The sequence below is a fragment of the Amphiura filiformis genome, chromosome 6, assembly GCF_039555335.1.
Source record: "Amphiura filiformis chromosome 6, Afil_fr2py, whole genome shotgun sequence".
Lineage (NCBI taxonomy): Eukaryota > Metazoa > Echinodermata > Ophiuroidea > Amphilepidida > Amphiuridae > Amphiura > Amphiura filiformis.
In genome coordinates, this window is record NC_092633.1 from 32,848,679 (window position 1) to 32,864,791 (window position 16,113).

At 37.3% G+C, this 16,113-nt stretch overlaps 1 protein-coding gene and 1 long non-coding RNA gene across 4 annotated transcripts in view; one reads left to right on the forward strand and one right to left on the reverse strand.

Annotated features, from left to right (window-relative positions):
- The window catches only part of LOC140155301 (myelin regulatory factor-like), a 137,026-nt gene that overhangs the window by 117,472 nt on the left and 3,441 nt on the right, over window positions 1–16,113 (forward strand). For all 3 annotated transcript variants that reach the window (XM_072178076.1, XM_072178078.1, XM_072178079.1), the window contains 10 exons: window positions 417–497; window positions 2,326–2,445; window positions 6,070–6,455; window positions 7,215–7,394; window positions 8,626–8,679; window positions 9,982–10,076; window positions 11,701–11,862; window positions 13,145–13,294; window positions 14,055–14,139; window positions 15,170–15,250. In XM_072178076.1, the coding sequence (XP_072034177.1) occupies window positions 417–497; window positions 2,326–2,445; window positions 6,070–6,455; window positions 7,215–7,394; window positions 8,626–8,679; window positions 9,982–10,076; window positions 11,701–11,862; window positions 13,145–13,294; window positions 14,055–14,139; window positions 15,170–15,250 (1,394 nt within the window). The remainder of the gene's footprint in view (window positions 1–416; window positions 498–2,325; window positions 2,446–6,069; window positions 6,456–7,214; window positions 7,395–8,625; window positions 8,680–9,981; window positions 10,077–11,700; window positions 11,863–13,144; window positions 13,295–14,054; window positions 14,140–15,169; window positions 15,251–16,113) is intronic.
- The window catches only part of LOC140155304 (uncharacterized), a 366,814-nt gene continuing 354,357 nt past the window's right edge, over window positions 3,657–16,113 (reverse strand). Inside the window, exon 2 of the long non-coding RNA XR_011859369.1 lies at window positions 3,657–3,773. This is a non-coding gene — a long non-coding RNA (uncharacterized lncRNA). The remainder of the gene's footprint in view (window positions 3,774–16,113) is intronic.

Here is a 16,113-nt window from a genome sequence, read left to right on the forward strand (position 1 = left end):
GAATTCAGTTGGTGGGGGAAAAAAGACAATTAGTAAGTTTTTAGCGGGTTTGCCATCGGTCAAGTTTAGAACTGTCAAGCTTTCGTCAGTCAGGAGTAGCTCTGACTTCTTCAGGACAAAGTACCTAAGTTTGAGACATGTAGGCCGCCCCTTGCCTACTGATGGCTCTAAAAAGAGCTATTCACTGAAGACTGCCCTTTGTGAACAGTGAGTAAGCAGACCTCATCTATCTGCTAATGTAAAGGTTTTTGGTGACTCTGAAAAGAGCCGTTTACTGAAACAGAAAAAGTAGTTCCTTCTTTAAGCACATCATATTGAGTGAACCCCTGTATTACACATTTTCCTTATGAACCATTAACTACAGTATAATTTATAATAGGAGCATATATCTAAACTGCATATTTGTTTATTTTTAGGCATCAAATCCTGGACAATTTGAGAGTGATGTAGATGTAATTTGGCAGAAAGGACAAACACAGGATTCTATTTGCCATGCTGTAAGTACATACTGTTATTCATGTGTGCTACATGATATCAGCCACAATTATAAATGCAAGTTAGCTTAAGGGTATGGTGTCAAACTGAGGTGGTAGCAGCAGCCTTAAAGTGGGATAACCCTATTGGTTTAGAATAAGGATTTTCAACAAACTTCAATGTCAGATCGTCGGCAGAGTGCTACACTATTGTAAGTGCAGTTTGGACAGGTTTACAAAAGGAGCATATTTGTGTTTTGCGTAGCCGTTTGTTTCCAAGTAGCCATAAAATGACATGGGAATGTAAAGCAATTTGATTTTAATAATATAAACTATATAAATGGTGTTAAAATTAATAAATCGATGAATTATTAACTGATATTTTAGTGCAACACTGTCGTATGTGCCACATACGATAGTGTTGCACTAAAATAGAAATAAGTGTAGAGTGCAACATTATCGTATGTGCCACATACGATAGTGTAGCATTCATTGCTAAATTAGGATATGCATTATATCGGCTCAAATGTCCAATATTTTGTCATTTTATGTTTCTTAACAAATGTTAATTTATTTTGGCACATGATATTTACATTAGCAAGGCACCTTTTGCCGTACTGTTTTCTCTCAAGATTTATTACCGAATCTAAAAATAAAAACATCGGGTTTATCGTCTCTATTACAAGTCATGGGAGCTATGAACTTAGCCGGCATGATGACAATGCATACAGCCGTCAGCGTCACAGCCAGTGATGTGTTAGAGACTGTTTTGCACTTACGATGGTGTAGCATTCCATGATTTTGTTGTTTAGGCCCAATAAAGTAGCGTATGTGGCACATACGATGGTCTTGCAGCAAATGAAAAACAAAATTAGCGTGCAAGACTATCGTAAGTGGCACATAGGATAGTCTTGCCTATTTTATTTTATTACTTAAAAAATAATTAAGCAATTTTGGAACATCAAATTTGCAGGATATAGGATCTATTATATGATGCCAAAATTTCATCAACAATGTGGTAAATCAGGGAGATGAGGCTGTCAATTGGGTCAAGGACCTTTAAATAATGGTGTATTGATAGTGCATATAAGAAACTATAAATATTACTGCAAAATAGCAGACTCACTGTGTAGGATTTGTATCGGTACATGCTTAACACAAACACCGGCATGTACATGTTGACACCACCAAACGAGAACATCAGATTTCCTAAAGTCAATCAATATACTGTGGACAAATATGAAATCACACTACATTACCATGTAGAATATCAGCTCTAAATAAACATCATGCATGCATCAAGTGTATGCCAATTCAGTTATAATTTGGGACCAAATTAGTTGCTATGAGCATGGTCATTCCAACGGATGCCTTTGGTTTGTTGTGTCCACAATTGTAATACTATATGTGTCCATATCAAAACGATGCACTTGTCAGCTGCTACATGTGTCTCATTTCACATAATGGCCAGGAATAAATACCAGACTCATCTCAAGTGGAGGTCACTTCAAATCATCCCCAAGTCACATGGTTATGGAATGTTCTCTGTATTCCTAAACCATGTGACTTGGCGATGATTTGAAACTACCTCCACTTGAGATGAATCTGGTATTCATTCCTAGCCATTTTGTAAAAAGAGACACATGTAGCAGGCGACAAGTGCATCATTTTGATATGGACGGACACATATATTGGGTGTCCTTGTTAAGAGATTACATACAGACACACATACTCACCCCAACACCCCCCCTGTTACTATGTATTTACATGTAGAGTATGGTTTGGTTAGAGAAACTTACAATTTGTTGGAAAGTGTTTAAATAATGTTTTATCCCATTCCCCTGTAATGTAGGGTCGAGTTGGAATCAACACAGATAGACCAGAAGATGCATTAACTGTACATGGAAATATCAGAGTGACGGGACATGTGGTGCAACCATCTGATCAGAGAGCCAAAGAAAATGTGAAAGAGGTGAGAGCCAACACTTAACATAAAGTTAACCCCCTGAGCACTACCTGCCGATCTAACATTGCCTCTGATTGGTCAATTACATGATATATTTACTTTAATCACCAATCAGAATGGAGCTTTGCAAATAATTCACCCCAATTTTTTTGCGTGGTGAAATTATTCTAACAATGTTGCTGATTGGTCCAATTGATAATGAAAAACTTTTGGCCAATCGGCAGGTAGTTCTCATGGGGTTAAGGGCAGAGTAATGGGAGAGAACATGGACCTTTTCGAGCATCATTATTTTTGAATTGTATGTCTAAAGTATATAAAACTATACATTTTTGGAAAGGAAATGAGTCAAAGAATCCCATGGTTACGTCAGATTTGTTCAAAAATCTTGAAAATCACAAAAATGCACTTTTTACCCCAATTTTTTGTGACAACTTAAAAAAATTCGTTCGAGTAAAAAAATTTAGTTACTTTTTCATGGAGAAGAGACATGAACTTAGGGAAGGTTTTTTTTATTTTTTTGAAATTCGTCTTATTTTTGAAATATTGCAAAAACATGTGAAAAAAGCAATTTTCTCACTCTATTAAGCTAAAAATTGCACATAATGGTGTATATTTTTGTTTAAAACAAATATTTTGAAAAAATGAGAAAACCTTCCCTAGACTTTGATTTGCTCTAAACGATAGTGCAAAAAGTTTACCTTTTTCTTTCATATTTTTCGAGTTAGCTTGTCACAAAAATCGTACAAAATTGTCAAAAATGAACTCTGAGAAATCGACGTTTTAGTAAAAAAATGTCAAATTTATGCACAAAACGTCCTTATATTTTTAAACGGCAAGACTTTCACGCTTGTAAAAGCTGTATCTTGTGCGTGGTCTAAATATGCATCTTTTTGCACCAATGAATCTATAATGTCTGCTTTTAGTGCGCCTAAATCCAAAATAATTAAAAAATCTAAGTGGCTTTTTCACTGCAAATTTTTGTTTTGTTTACATCACATTTGCTGGCGTTAACAACATACCGAATGCGCCTTGACTGCGTTGGACATACGCGCGAGAGTTGCGCCGCAGATCACGCTTGACGTGAATCGCGCGTAATCACAATATTTCGCATTCGCGCATTTCTGACTCATTATTTCCCGCCAATTTACTAAGCTGTTTTGAGCCATGTGACTTTTTAGAGTTAAAAAGAGTGAAATAAACTCAAGCAAAAATACGAATAAATATTAGCAAGTTGTATTTTATCAGTTTCAAGTGAAAGAATACATCTTAGTGTTGATAAATATCGAGAAATCTCAAATTCGGGCGTGGACGAATGTGTCTTCCATTACTCTGGCCTTAAGATGATATCAGTACACAATGCTTAAAAGTGTCTCTTTGGTGGGAAATTGTTATAGTTTATGGAATGATTAGGACCTTGTAATGTGTGCAACCTTGTGGGTTTGCAACACCCTGTAAAGGTCACCCTGAGGTTGGATCACATGCAATATATGGCGATCAATAAGTCCAATAATTTATTTATTTATTTTATTTAAGGGAAAAGACAACACTGATTTATTTGAACTGTTTGTTTATTGTACTTACAATTTTGTTGTAGCTTTGAGCTTTTTCTGTGCAATATATACACTATAATAAGATTCCCAAATGACCTTGGGAGGATTGGGCTAAGTGAAAGGGCATTGGACCTCGACTATTGCCTGAAATATGGAACAGAATTTGGATAGGTGTTCCATCACACAATGGAAGTAATGCATAGTGTGGAGTTATTGAACCCCTCAAATTGATCATTACACCTCTACAGGTTACTCCTTATTATTATAAAACAAAATATCACCACTGTTCTGTCAAAACCTCATAACTCCAATAGCTGCTATGTGTTAAACATGTACAATACAATATATTGTATTGTACATATTTAACACCTAGCAGCTATTTACGAAGTTTTGACAGAACAGCGACGATATCATTTACAACCAGGGATTTTTTCCACAGAACTACAAGCTTCTGTCATTGCATCTTAAAAAAAGAATGAAAAATCACACACAAAAAAAAAAACATTTTACAAGAAAAAAGACAAAAAGGTCATAAATTACCCTCAGAACAGCAGACAGAAGAACATTACATGACAACCTGTAGGATTAAACTCTCCACAAATTACAGTGCAATGTTGCCCCATCTGCTGTTCTATTATATAGAAATGTGTTGTTCCCAAAAGCAATTTGTCTCACAGTTTCCCGGCAAACTTTCAGTACAGTGATGAAAGCGGAGATGTTAGGTTTCACCTTTGTGCACCTAGCTCTAAAAATGAAATGCTTAGCCTGAAGATAAACAAATTTAAAATTCTGGTTGTATGGGCATCAAGAATACCCAATAATACATATTTCATACTAAGATTAATCAGGATTCTATTGTCTGTATGCCTCCCACGAGGCACTAATTTAGATATTGTTTTTCATTATATCTCTAAGCGTAATGATGATAAGTATATAAAAATACATTTTCAGAAAGGAAATGACGCAGGGAATCCAACTAGCATAATGGATTCCTGCAAAAATGAGCAGTTTTTGAGAAAGTCAAGAAATGTGATTAACTTGGCTGCTTCGAGGATGTCATACGAACTATAGAATGAATAGCCTGCTAAAATGTTCAATATCTTAAACCATGTTATTACAAAAGGTGCATAAATTGGAGTCAATAATACCCATTTGCTGCACCAATTTATTAACGCCCAGAAATCTGTGCAAAAGCTTGACTTAGAATTATCGTTGTCTGGTGGATAAGGATGACTGAAAAGGAATGGAATGAATTTGAACCCAAACAAGATCCATGTCATCAAAGAGGATCGCCCACTTAAGTTTACAACTAGACGTTTTAGAATGTTTCCAAGCAATGATATTATGGACCAGCTTACAGATTTTATTAGTCTTCTTGATATTGATGTGAAGCTCATCCTGAGGGTTATCATTAGTGCCAATCGGGTGACTTTTGGAGAATTACACTGCCACTTTTGATTGTTAGAAACCAATGGTTAATAAAAAAAATTGGGCTACTTTCCACATACGCCCCCATGACTTCTAGTATTTTCCTGTCCCATTGAAATCAATGGTTAGGAGAAAAATTAGGTGAATTTTCTATTTTCTGAACATTGTTAGTAGTGCTGTTCATAACAGGGTAATTGTATGCCAATATACTATGTACAATTCCTCCTCCTTCTCCTCTTCCTCCTCCTCTTCCTCCTCTTCCTCCTCCTCCTCCTCCTCTGTCTTTCCTATAATGAAAGACAGAGACAAAAAAACTAAATCGCGTCTGACGTCAGGGCAAAGGCACGCCGTGATTAGTTGCCAACCTGCGCAGTACAGCATTTTCTGTCTAGTTGTCAGAATTTCAGTCGCAAACTAGTCTTTTTATCTCTGTCTTTCATTATAATCCCTTGTAGTTCATCTACCCCTTTCAAATTGTCAATATGAAGTGAATGAATAGATAATTGCAGCAAATGAAACATTAATTGCTTGACAAAGCATGTTTTACATATCCAATCATACATTTTTGGATGCTATCATCAGTAAATTCCATCCCACATATTCTTACCTCCAATTTGACCAAATTTTGTTTATGATATTTTTCTCTTACTAGGTGGATTCCAAGGAACAACTTGAGAATATCGGCAAAATGCGAATTGTGAAGTACAATTACACACCTGAATTCTGTGAAGTGGCTGGGTTGCCCGAGTGCGACCAGGTTGAGACCGGTATCATTGCACAAGAAGTCCGTACAATATTGCCAGATGCTGTCCAAGAAACTGGGGATGTTGTTCTTGGTGAAGGCTTGGCTATTGATAACTTTTTGGTAGTTAATAAAGATAGGATTTACATGGAGAATGTAGGTGCAGTGAAAGAACTCTGTCGTTTAACGGACAATTTGGAAACGAGAATAGACGAGCTGGAAAAAATGAATCGCAAATTAGCAAAATTAAAGAGGCTGGATAGTCTAAAATCAACATCAAGTGGTGGCACATTTAGGTAAGAAATGGATCATATTTAAAATTGTACTCCCTTGATTACAATGTCATTTTATTGCAATCCACTTTGTCTTTTGGATTAGATAGAGTTGGTATTTTTCTGACTTGAGGAATAGGTAGCTTTCTACGCATTGTTTCAAAAATTAGGTGACATGACCAAACAGATTGTGAGCAGTGATCATTGTTCCCCAGCATTTTGCTTGCGCATCATGTTTTATTTATCACCCTCGGTCTCTAGAGTAACAAAGCTATTGAACAGTTAAGGGGTCGTAGGATGTGGTCCTGCCTAAGCTTGTCAACAGAGAAGTTCCAAACCTGTGCTTATAAACACTTTAATCACCTTATCTATAGATGAGTTGACTTGTGCTGTCATTGCCAGGTAGTTTGTCGGCAATTCCCATTATTCCTTGCCCGGCAATATGTGTGCGCATCATATTTTGTTCAGGACCTGTACTTTTAACTCCCGCCACATCACAATAAGGCTATTTGACTGTGTTGTGGTTGTATGCAGTTCACTCAAACATATCGATATACCAGTCCCTTGGCTTTGTTTATAAACATTGTGGTCAATTCATCTATAGCTTTGATGTTTCTTAAAGGGAAGTGCACAGGTGAGAAATTAAAGCAAATGATAACTCATACCATGACCTACAAAAAAAACCACAAATCAAAAGACCATCTCGGATGCGCATACAGGATTTAAAAAAAAAGTGATTGCTTGATCTCATGATAACATTGACTTTGCGTTTTGTATGTGCAGTCGGGCAGGTAGCAATCGTTCCACAGTGAGCACACAGTCAACGGCAAAGAGGAAAGATTATCGCAGTAGTCGTGATAACAAGAAACCAAGAAGAGGCTATCCTCCTGAGGACGATGTATGTTTGTCACCAAGAAGCATGCAGATTATAATCATTATTCTAGTTCTCATCATGATGTTTTGGTAAGTTAAATGAAATAAATGGAGGCTTGAAGAGATCGGTGCATTCAGAAACACACTTGAGGCCTAACAGGACCATTCTATACTTTGCGTGGCTTATAATTGGTGAAAATTAGTCGGTTTTTGTTACTGAGTGGCGTAGCGTCATAGGGGCACGGGGAGGAGGGCACATGCCCCCCCCATCTGAAATTTTTAAAAATCCCATAGGAAATTTGCCGAAAAACGGCTTGTGCCCCCAATCAGATCCGGTGCCCCCCCCCCCCCCAATCATGGTCGGTGCTCCCCCCAATGTGATGACCCAAGCTCCATTCATGCATTGCGCAATACACACTTGGCATAGGTACTGCGACCAACTATGTGCACACCATTGTAATTATTCTTACTCTTCCCCAATTATTCATTTCATTTCATTTCATTGACTGCAACAAGCACCCAGCATCAATATCCATAAGGCAATAGCAACTGGTTGTAAATTATTGTTGGTAATGGTATCCCCATATATGAATAAGATAGCTTGTCCTTTGTTGCCCTGGTTCTCTTTTTCCCACAGGGCTCCTCCACTGGCATCCTCAGGATATGTCCGAGGCAGCGAATTTGACGATGCCTTTAGGTTGATGAGCCAATGATAAGTCAAACAAATGTATAAGGGAATTTGCACAAATATATAGTTTTACTATTTAGATAATAAAATCGATAGTGAGATTGTGACAACAGAACTGGAGGTAACAGAAAGAAATGGGCTGTTCCATTTAAAATCCACACTACCCCTGTGGAATATTTAGCTAATGTCTTTCACAGAGGGAGTATGAGTTTTGAATAAAATAGACAATTGGGTAACTTCCATTTGAAATACTCACTCCAGTTGTGGGAGATATAGGTAAATTCATAATACAGGGGGAGTATGAGTTTCAAAATGATTAACGCTGAGCAGTTACATTTGAGAAACATACTCCCCCTGTGAAAGATATTTCCAAAATCCTCCACAGGAGTGTGGTGTGAATTCAACTGGAATATTCCAATGCACTCTTCACTAATAAAGTGAATAATGCTTCTGTTGTCTTTGGGAGAAAAGGAAGGAGTAATTCAAATCCCAATGGTTTCTTATAAAATGGTTTTAATTAGTTTGAATTTGTTGTCATGATGTAGTAGTTGTGCATGTAATTGTCATAGAAATTCTATCATGATGGGTTAGCAGAACCTAACACTCTCTTTATTGTGTGCTTTGTTTTTACAGTGTTGCTGCAATGATAACATTGTATATTCTACAAAGACAAGAAAATGCATTGGGGTAAGGTGCCGTCAGTTTACAATTCAAATGTAATAAAGTTAAGTCAACATTTGCATACACAGACAGCATGTCAGCAGGGACACAGAAATGCAATGTATTATTGATGATGCAACTTACTACTCCCTATTCCAGAAAAATACAGCACTGATTTTTGGGAAAAAAAAAATATTATCCTGTTTTACCAAATGAAACATAGATAAATCCTAATCCTTTAGTTAGTCCTAACTAGCAATAAAAGTCTAATTTTAATATTTGGCCAATTTTTGGAAATAAGGGCCAAAACATGCGTTTTTAGGGTGTTTTTCATTATGCTGTGACAATCAAGCCCAAAGACTTGTACTAAGACTAATTTCAGTTTATGCATTCTAATTTTTGGAAAATACATGTTTCATTCTTATAACCAACCATTTAATTGAAGTAATACATAAAAGTGAAAATTAGATCAAAATTTCGGCATATACACAATATTTTGAATGCTTAGACTTGTTCCAAGTCTGTGATTTTGGTGACTCAATTGTCAGAAAACATGCCAAAAATGCATGTTTTTGGCTCTTTTTTCAAGAAATTAGTAAAATAGTAAACTTTTTCTTTTATCTCCAGTTAGGACTAAATGAATGATTAGGATTGAGCTATGTTTCATTTGGCAGAACTTGATAATATTTTTTAATCCCAAAAAATTAGTGCTGTATTTTTCTGGAATGGGGAGTAGTGAAAGCTAGCACAGTATGTGTGTGTGTGCATAATGTTCATAATGTTTGTAAAAGTGTTTTTACAGGGGGGTCACTCAAGTGTAGAAGTGACAGATATGCACCTACAGGTTTCGGGAAGTCAGCCTATCGCCAATAAATGCCTAAAAATTTTGTTTAATAAACAAGGGGGTCATCGGATATGAAGAAATGAAAAAGGAAAATCTCATTAGTTGTAAAATTTAGAAACAAGGGGTCATTTGGTATTAAAGTAAGAAAAAAGAGGTCATCGGGTAAAAAATTTTGAACAAAAATTGAGAATTTTATTTTAATGCCAAATTTACAATGCAAATTTAGTGAAATAAGAGAATTTGAAAGTGTCTGCATTATTTTATGGTATTTTAAGGGGAATTCTTGTGGGTGGTTACTCATTTATATAAGGTATACAGGGATGTGCCGCTTTAATGGGTCGCATTTTTGCAAGAAAAACCTAAAAATGGGTCCTGATTTGAGAATAATTCCAGAGAGTTCAGACCACCCATAACTGAGAGCAAGCAACAGTAAGTAATATCATGAATATTTTTCTTTCTTCTTTTTTTGTCATGGGGATGAACAGAAGTGAGACGAATACACCACCCATTCAGTCTAGCGAATTCCCATCTAATGTTAGCTGGTCACCTCCCACAGGCTACACACCCCCTGGTTTTATAGGTAAGTCTTTGTCTAATACCGTAAAAACTTGATAGTTAGCATATGTGCTTACTATCAAGCGCTTTTAAAACATGCAAACATGAAGAGCCCCATCCACAAAAGTCTAAAGGATTTTGAGCAAATCATTGATTCACATAGTTATATACAAATAAGTAAACCTACAAATGTGTGTCTCAACCCATTAGCTCAGTTGGTAAATCGCCGGACTTTGGTACAATTTCATGTTTTCAAAAGCGCTCGATAGTAATAAGCACATATGCTAACTATCAAGTTTTTACAGTACATCTTTTCTACTTTTTCAAAGGAACAATTTAATTTTAAACTTTTGCATTCATGTGAGAAATCTGCCTTGCATTCCACTAGGTCTTGTAATTCTTGAGAACAGTGCTAACTTATTTTTCACATCCCCGATGTCTCAGAATCATCAAAATCTGTCAAATTGATAGTAAAAATTGCAATATCTTAGGTCTTTTTTTTCTCCTTTTTTCTTTCCACTCTTTACTCTAAAATCAGCTGTTTTTAGTCCAAAAGTGGATTGAGTTTGACGGAATTGTGGTATACATGTAAAATCAGCTGATTTGGGCAAAAATTGCAATACTAGACAATGCTCATTTACATATGTGACCCATCACATCAGAACAGACCACCTTGCGGCAGAAATGAAAATGGAGATTTAAACACTATGATAAACAGCTGTTTTTTAGCTTTAAAATGACACCTTACTTGTTAAAATCAGATACAGTAAAAATGTTTTATAAGGCAAAACAAGCTCACATTTCTTTTTATTTTCTTTATATTTTTTCATCTTCTTTCATTGTTATCTGCTAATGAAGCCAGCCGGGAAGTGGTTGGTTTTGATGTGATGGGCCACATATGTATAAATTATTTAATTAGGGAATAAAGTATGCAAAAAGATAATATGCACTTCATATTGTTGGTTTGTTTGTTTTTGTGGCCTGACTGACAATTGTTGCTCACTTAGCATAATAGTTATTCAGTCAGTCAGTTAATAAAACTTGACCATTTTGGTGTTTTTGAGGCCTTGCTGACATTTTTTCTCTTAGTCTGTCTGCTATTTCTGATTATCGCGTAAAAAGAACTAGGGTCACACAACGCTACACAGCTTGACCAGTCAGTGAATGAGGTGCTGATGTGATGATGACGTGATTCAACTAGTCGATCAGAACCAAACTTCTGTGTTTACGCCATAAACAGCACCAAATTGGCAGACCGCTGAAGAACCTTGCTGAAAACTATAGTCAGTTAAATTGGGCCATTCCATTTAAAATCCACACTACCCCTGTGGAAGATTTTGGAAATATCTTCCACAGGGGGAGTATGAATTTCAGATGGAATGAACACATCAGCAGCTCCATTTGAAACTCACCCTCCCTCAGGGGATGATTCAGGTTGAATCTTTAACAGAGGGTGTATGAAATTCAAATGGAGCTGCCTAATGTGCTCATTCCATCTGAAATTCATACTTACCCTGTGAAAGATATTTCCAAAATCTTCCACAGGGGGAGTGTGGATTTTAAATGGAATAGCCCAGTGGAACTGTCAATGAACTGTGCTGCATAATTTCTCAGTTTGCTTTAAATCAAATCTCATTATCTCATGACAGGTTCAACAAAATCTCCCACACCTGTGCAACCTTCGGTTTGCAGAGGGGAGGGCTGTCCAATGGTTTGTTGCAAAGTTGCACACACATCACCAGTACCTGTAATTTCAACTCCGTCTCCAAACATGCCACTGACTCAAAATATCAGTTTTGCAGACCCAGTGGGTAAGTGTCACGCCTCAATTTTCACATTTTGACTGCTCAGTGCCAGAAGTGAATACCGTATTGTTTGTATTAAACGCCCCTTCTAATAAATGCCCCCTCCCCATTTTTTCAATGAAAAACGGACAAAAATGCAAAAATTTCCATGCAATATTGTGTGAGTAAGCTTAAAACATACATCAGCATGTCAGTGACGATTGCTAAATTGCACGGACAAAACCTATTATGACTCAAACTTCCCTCCAGTTCATTGATTAATTATGGTAGAATTTCACTAAGTAAATCATATTTTTGCTTAATATGCACTTACAGATGTAATTTCGTAGTATTTGTACCGCAATAATATCGTATTCGATACGAGGCGCCATCTTGGATTTCAACCCGGAAATGAACGGAAGTATTAGTATAGGCTTAAATTCCTCCTTTCTACAGGAGCACCATTGGGAATTTAAACCCGATTTTGAAGTTTTCTCACTGACAATTGACTTCTAATAAACGCCCCCCTTTTGGAAAAATGCAAGGCCCCGGGGCATTAATTACAAACAATATGGTAAGTGCAGAAGCTACCCTGTGAACACAATTTGTGTTGCTTTGCGTTTTATGATGCCTGGGGAAAGGAACATATTTATTTTTCTGAGTTTTCGTATGGTATTTCACTATCCACAACGACTCTGATTTTACAAGCACTTCCACAGTCAATGCAATAGAGTATTTATTGGGAGGGTGCAGTGCTTCTAAAATATGGACCTAAAAGTGTGATTGTGCCGATTTTGGGTAAAAATTGGACTAATAGAGGGTATGCAATACGACGTCACTCATAACAGAGTCATCCTCATTTAAATAACATTCTGTCCTCCATAAGGTACCACGGGAAAATTCGCATGATAATACAATAAAACGTGTGATAGGTATGAATGGTTGTGGAATCGATCTAGAGACCTGTCCCTCTGTCATCTTAAGTTATCGTACAACTGTCCTCCAGCATGGCTGCCATTTCAATTGTTATACCGTTCCGGTTGATTTATTGCATACAGTGCCCCTTGTTTGGACTTTCTGAACACTCTATCACCAAAAGTGGACCTAGAAATGTTCGGCAAAAACATTCCAGAGCAGCACAGCTGTGGGTTGCAATAATAATAGTTTATCATCCTAAATTTCTTGCCCGCCCGCCTCAAAAATTACCTGCCCGATAGCAAAGTCACCCACTCCTGGCGTTCGGGTGGGTGTTAAAGTACATCCCTGTGTGGGAGCACATAATGGTAATGAGTTTGATATATGGTTTCAGATGGGACTACATCACCTGGTGATCATTCAAGTAGTGTCACCACAGGCCCAGAGGAAGGTGAACCTATGGTAAGACCACCAAGGTCTGATGACAAAGACTTCGTCAGGAGAAGAAGAGGCTTGCATAGATTTAAACGAAATACACCGCCAGGTGAGTGTAAATTAGCAGACGGATGTTAACTGTCAAGTTGAAGTGTGAAAGAAGCTGAATTTTTTGTACATTCCTACAAGCAAATTTGCTAACCTCCCTGATTCAAGGTTTTGTACCTATTAGGTTGAATGTAATTCTGAAAACCTCCCTTAATTTTTGTGTGAAACAGCCCTCGAATTAACCCACGGCACCGACGGCATATTGCCGTGGGTGCCCACCCCCACTGCCGTAATGCCCTCAAAATATGTCCTTTACCGACGGCAGTCACTTGCCGTGCCCTCTAAAGAAGTTGCCGTCGGTGCCCTACACCTCAAAGGACACTTTGCCGACCACTCCTTTGAAGAGTTCTAAGGTTCTTGCCGACTGTTATTTACATTGATTTCCCCTTCTATGACCTTTTGAAGGGACACCTATGCTAAGCTCAAAGCTTATCTCAGAAGACAGTTTTGCCGACAACCCCTTTGTGCACTCCTTTGTGATGAGTCTTGCCGACTTCTATTTACATTTATTTCCCCTTCTATGACCTTTTGAAGGACACCTATGTTAAGCTCAAGGTCACTTTTGCCGACAACCCCTTTGTGCACTCCTTTGTGATGAGTCTTGCCGACTTCTATTTACATTAATTTCCCCTGCTATGACCTTTTGAAGGGACACCTATTCTAAGCTCAAGGTGCATACGGAAGCTTGTGCATACGGACTTGGTACAGGTACCTGACATCATCTTAAGCTGTGATCTTTTGTATTTGCTTTTTTCTTGCAGCATATGTAGTAACCACTTTAAGGCTATTACATGAAGAGAGAAACTTTGATTTGAGTGAATACGAGCACTGTGAAAAACCTTGTGGGTACGTATTAAAGTACATGTATCATGTTCTCATTTTAATCACATCCTTAGGGTTCAGAAAGTAGCACATTTTTAAAGTTTGGGTAACGATTCTGGAGTATGGTATAGTGGGAAATAGTTAAGAAATAAAGGGTGCAGCATTATCCTTTACACGCAAATAATGTGTCCTCGGCAGTAAAAACGTTTAAATAATGGGTTCGGCTGCGCCTCACCCATTATTTACGTTTTTACTGCCTCGGCAGTAAAAACGTTTAAACCGGGTTCGATTCCCGGCAGGTACTGTTTTGAGGATTTTTCTGAAAAAATAACTTATAAATTAAACATTTCAAATTTGGTATTAAGTCCACGAGGCTATATATAGTATTCCCAGCTTAAAGATGAGACTGTTCTCAGCAGCAAGACGATCTAGGCGCCTCTAGATGTTATGACCAGGGACAAATGATTTGGCGCGAAAAAAAAATAGCTAATTGTGCGGAACTTTTTTCAGTGCAAATCATGTATCTCTGCCCATAGGAAAAAAAAGTTCCACGCAAATCACTTGTCCCTGGTTATGACGCCGCCAACTGGATGTCAAAATAGTGCATATAGATAGTGCACATAAATAAAAGTTTGCTGCGGTAAATGCAGAGTTTAAAAAAAAATATATATATATGCTGAAATTATAAATTAATTAAACATTTCAAATTTGGTATTAAGTCCTTGTGGCTGTAGTGTTCCCAGCTTAAAGATGAGACAGTTCTCAGCAGCAAGACGATCTTGGTTGGAGCCTCTAGATGCAATAACGCCGCCAACTTTGATGTCAGCAATGGTGCACATCTTGCATCTCGTGCACATGATAACGTAAACTACGTTGGTGGTGACACATGTGAAATGGCTTGTGATGTCAAACATGCCATGGGGTCCCTCTATGTGTGTGAGATCTAACAATACATATATATATATATATATATTTTAGAATCAAGAAATCACTTAAGGCAAAAAGTGTGCAAATGAATTAATATTGATTCTCTATTGTTGAATTGTCATTGCAGAGGGGACAATTGGAATTTCACCTACATTGTTTACGTCCCTCAATTTCTTCCTATCGACGTATCTACAGTGCTGGAACTCAAGTAAGTTACAGCATTTAATGAGTCATAAAAAGTTTTTGCACCATTTTCATGGAAAATCTCCCCAGTATTCTGTGGCATGTGTAATATAACAGTTAATGTATATGCCATAAAAGTGCCCTGAAGGATTATAGGTTGGCACATTTTGCCACCGGGGTAATTTTGGCATAAGGAACTCAGTCTGGGCACTTCATTGGACTGAAATTGGGCTATTCTCAGTTGTAATCCACACTACCCCTGTGGAAGATTAGTTAAAGTCTTCCACAAAGGGAGTATGAGTTTTGAATAGAATAAACAATTTGGTAACTTCCATTTGAAATACTCACTCCAGCTGTGGAAGATACAGGTAAATCCATAATACCAGTGGAGTATGGGTTTCAAAATGATTAACTCTAACCAAATACATTTGAAAAACAAACTACCCCTTTGGAAGATATTTCACAAATCTTTTACATGGGTGACTGAGTGTGGATTTCAACTGGAATAGCCCATTGCTATCATTGCCATGACCATGACAAATGACCATTGCCAGGTGAGATATTAAAGTATTATTCAGATTTCCTTTTACAAATTAAGCGTACTGCTAGCCGTCCAGCGCGTATTATTTTGCACATGGTCCAATGCACACGCTTGACGTCGCGCACGTATACGCGATGGTTAATTTGTAAAAGGAAATCTGAATAATACTTTAAGTGCAATGATGATAGGAACTTATAATAATAATGAGCCATTGTAATAGAACACAACTAAGTCTGATATTGTAAATTGGATCAGGTAGGTAAAAACAAAATTAGCTACCAATAACCTTTACCAATTTTGGATTTTGTCAACAGCCTTTTCTTATGCTGGTTTCATACTTTCCTGCC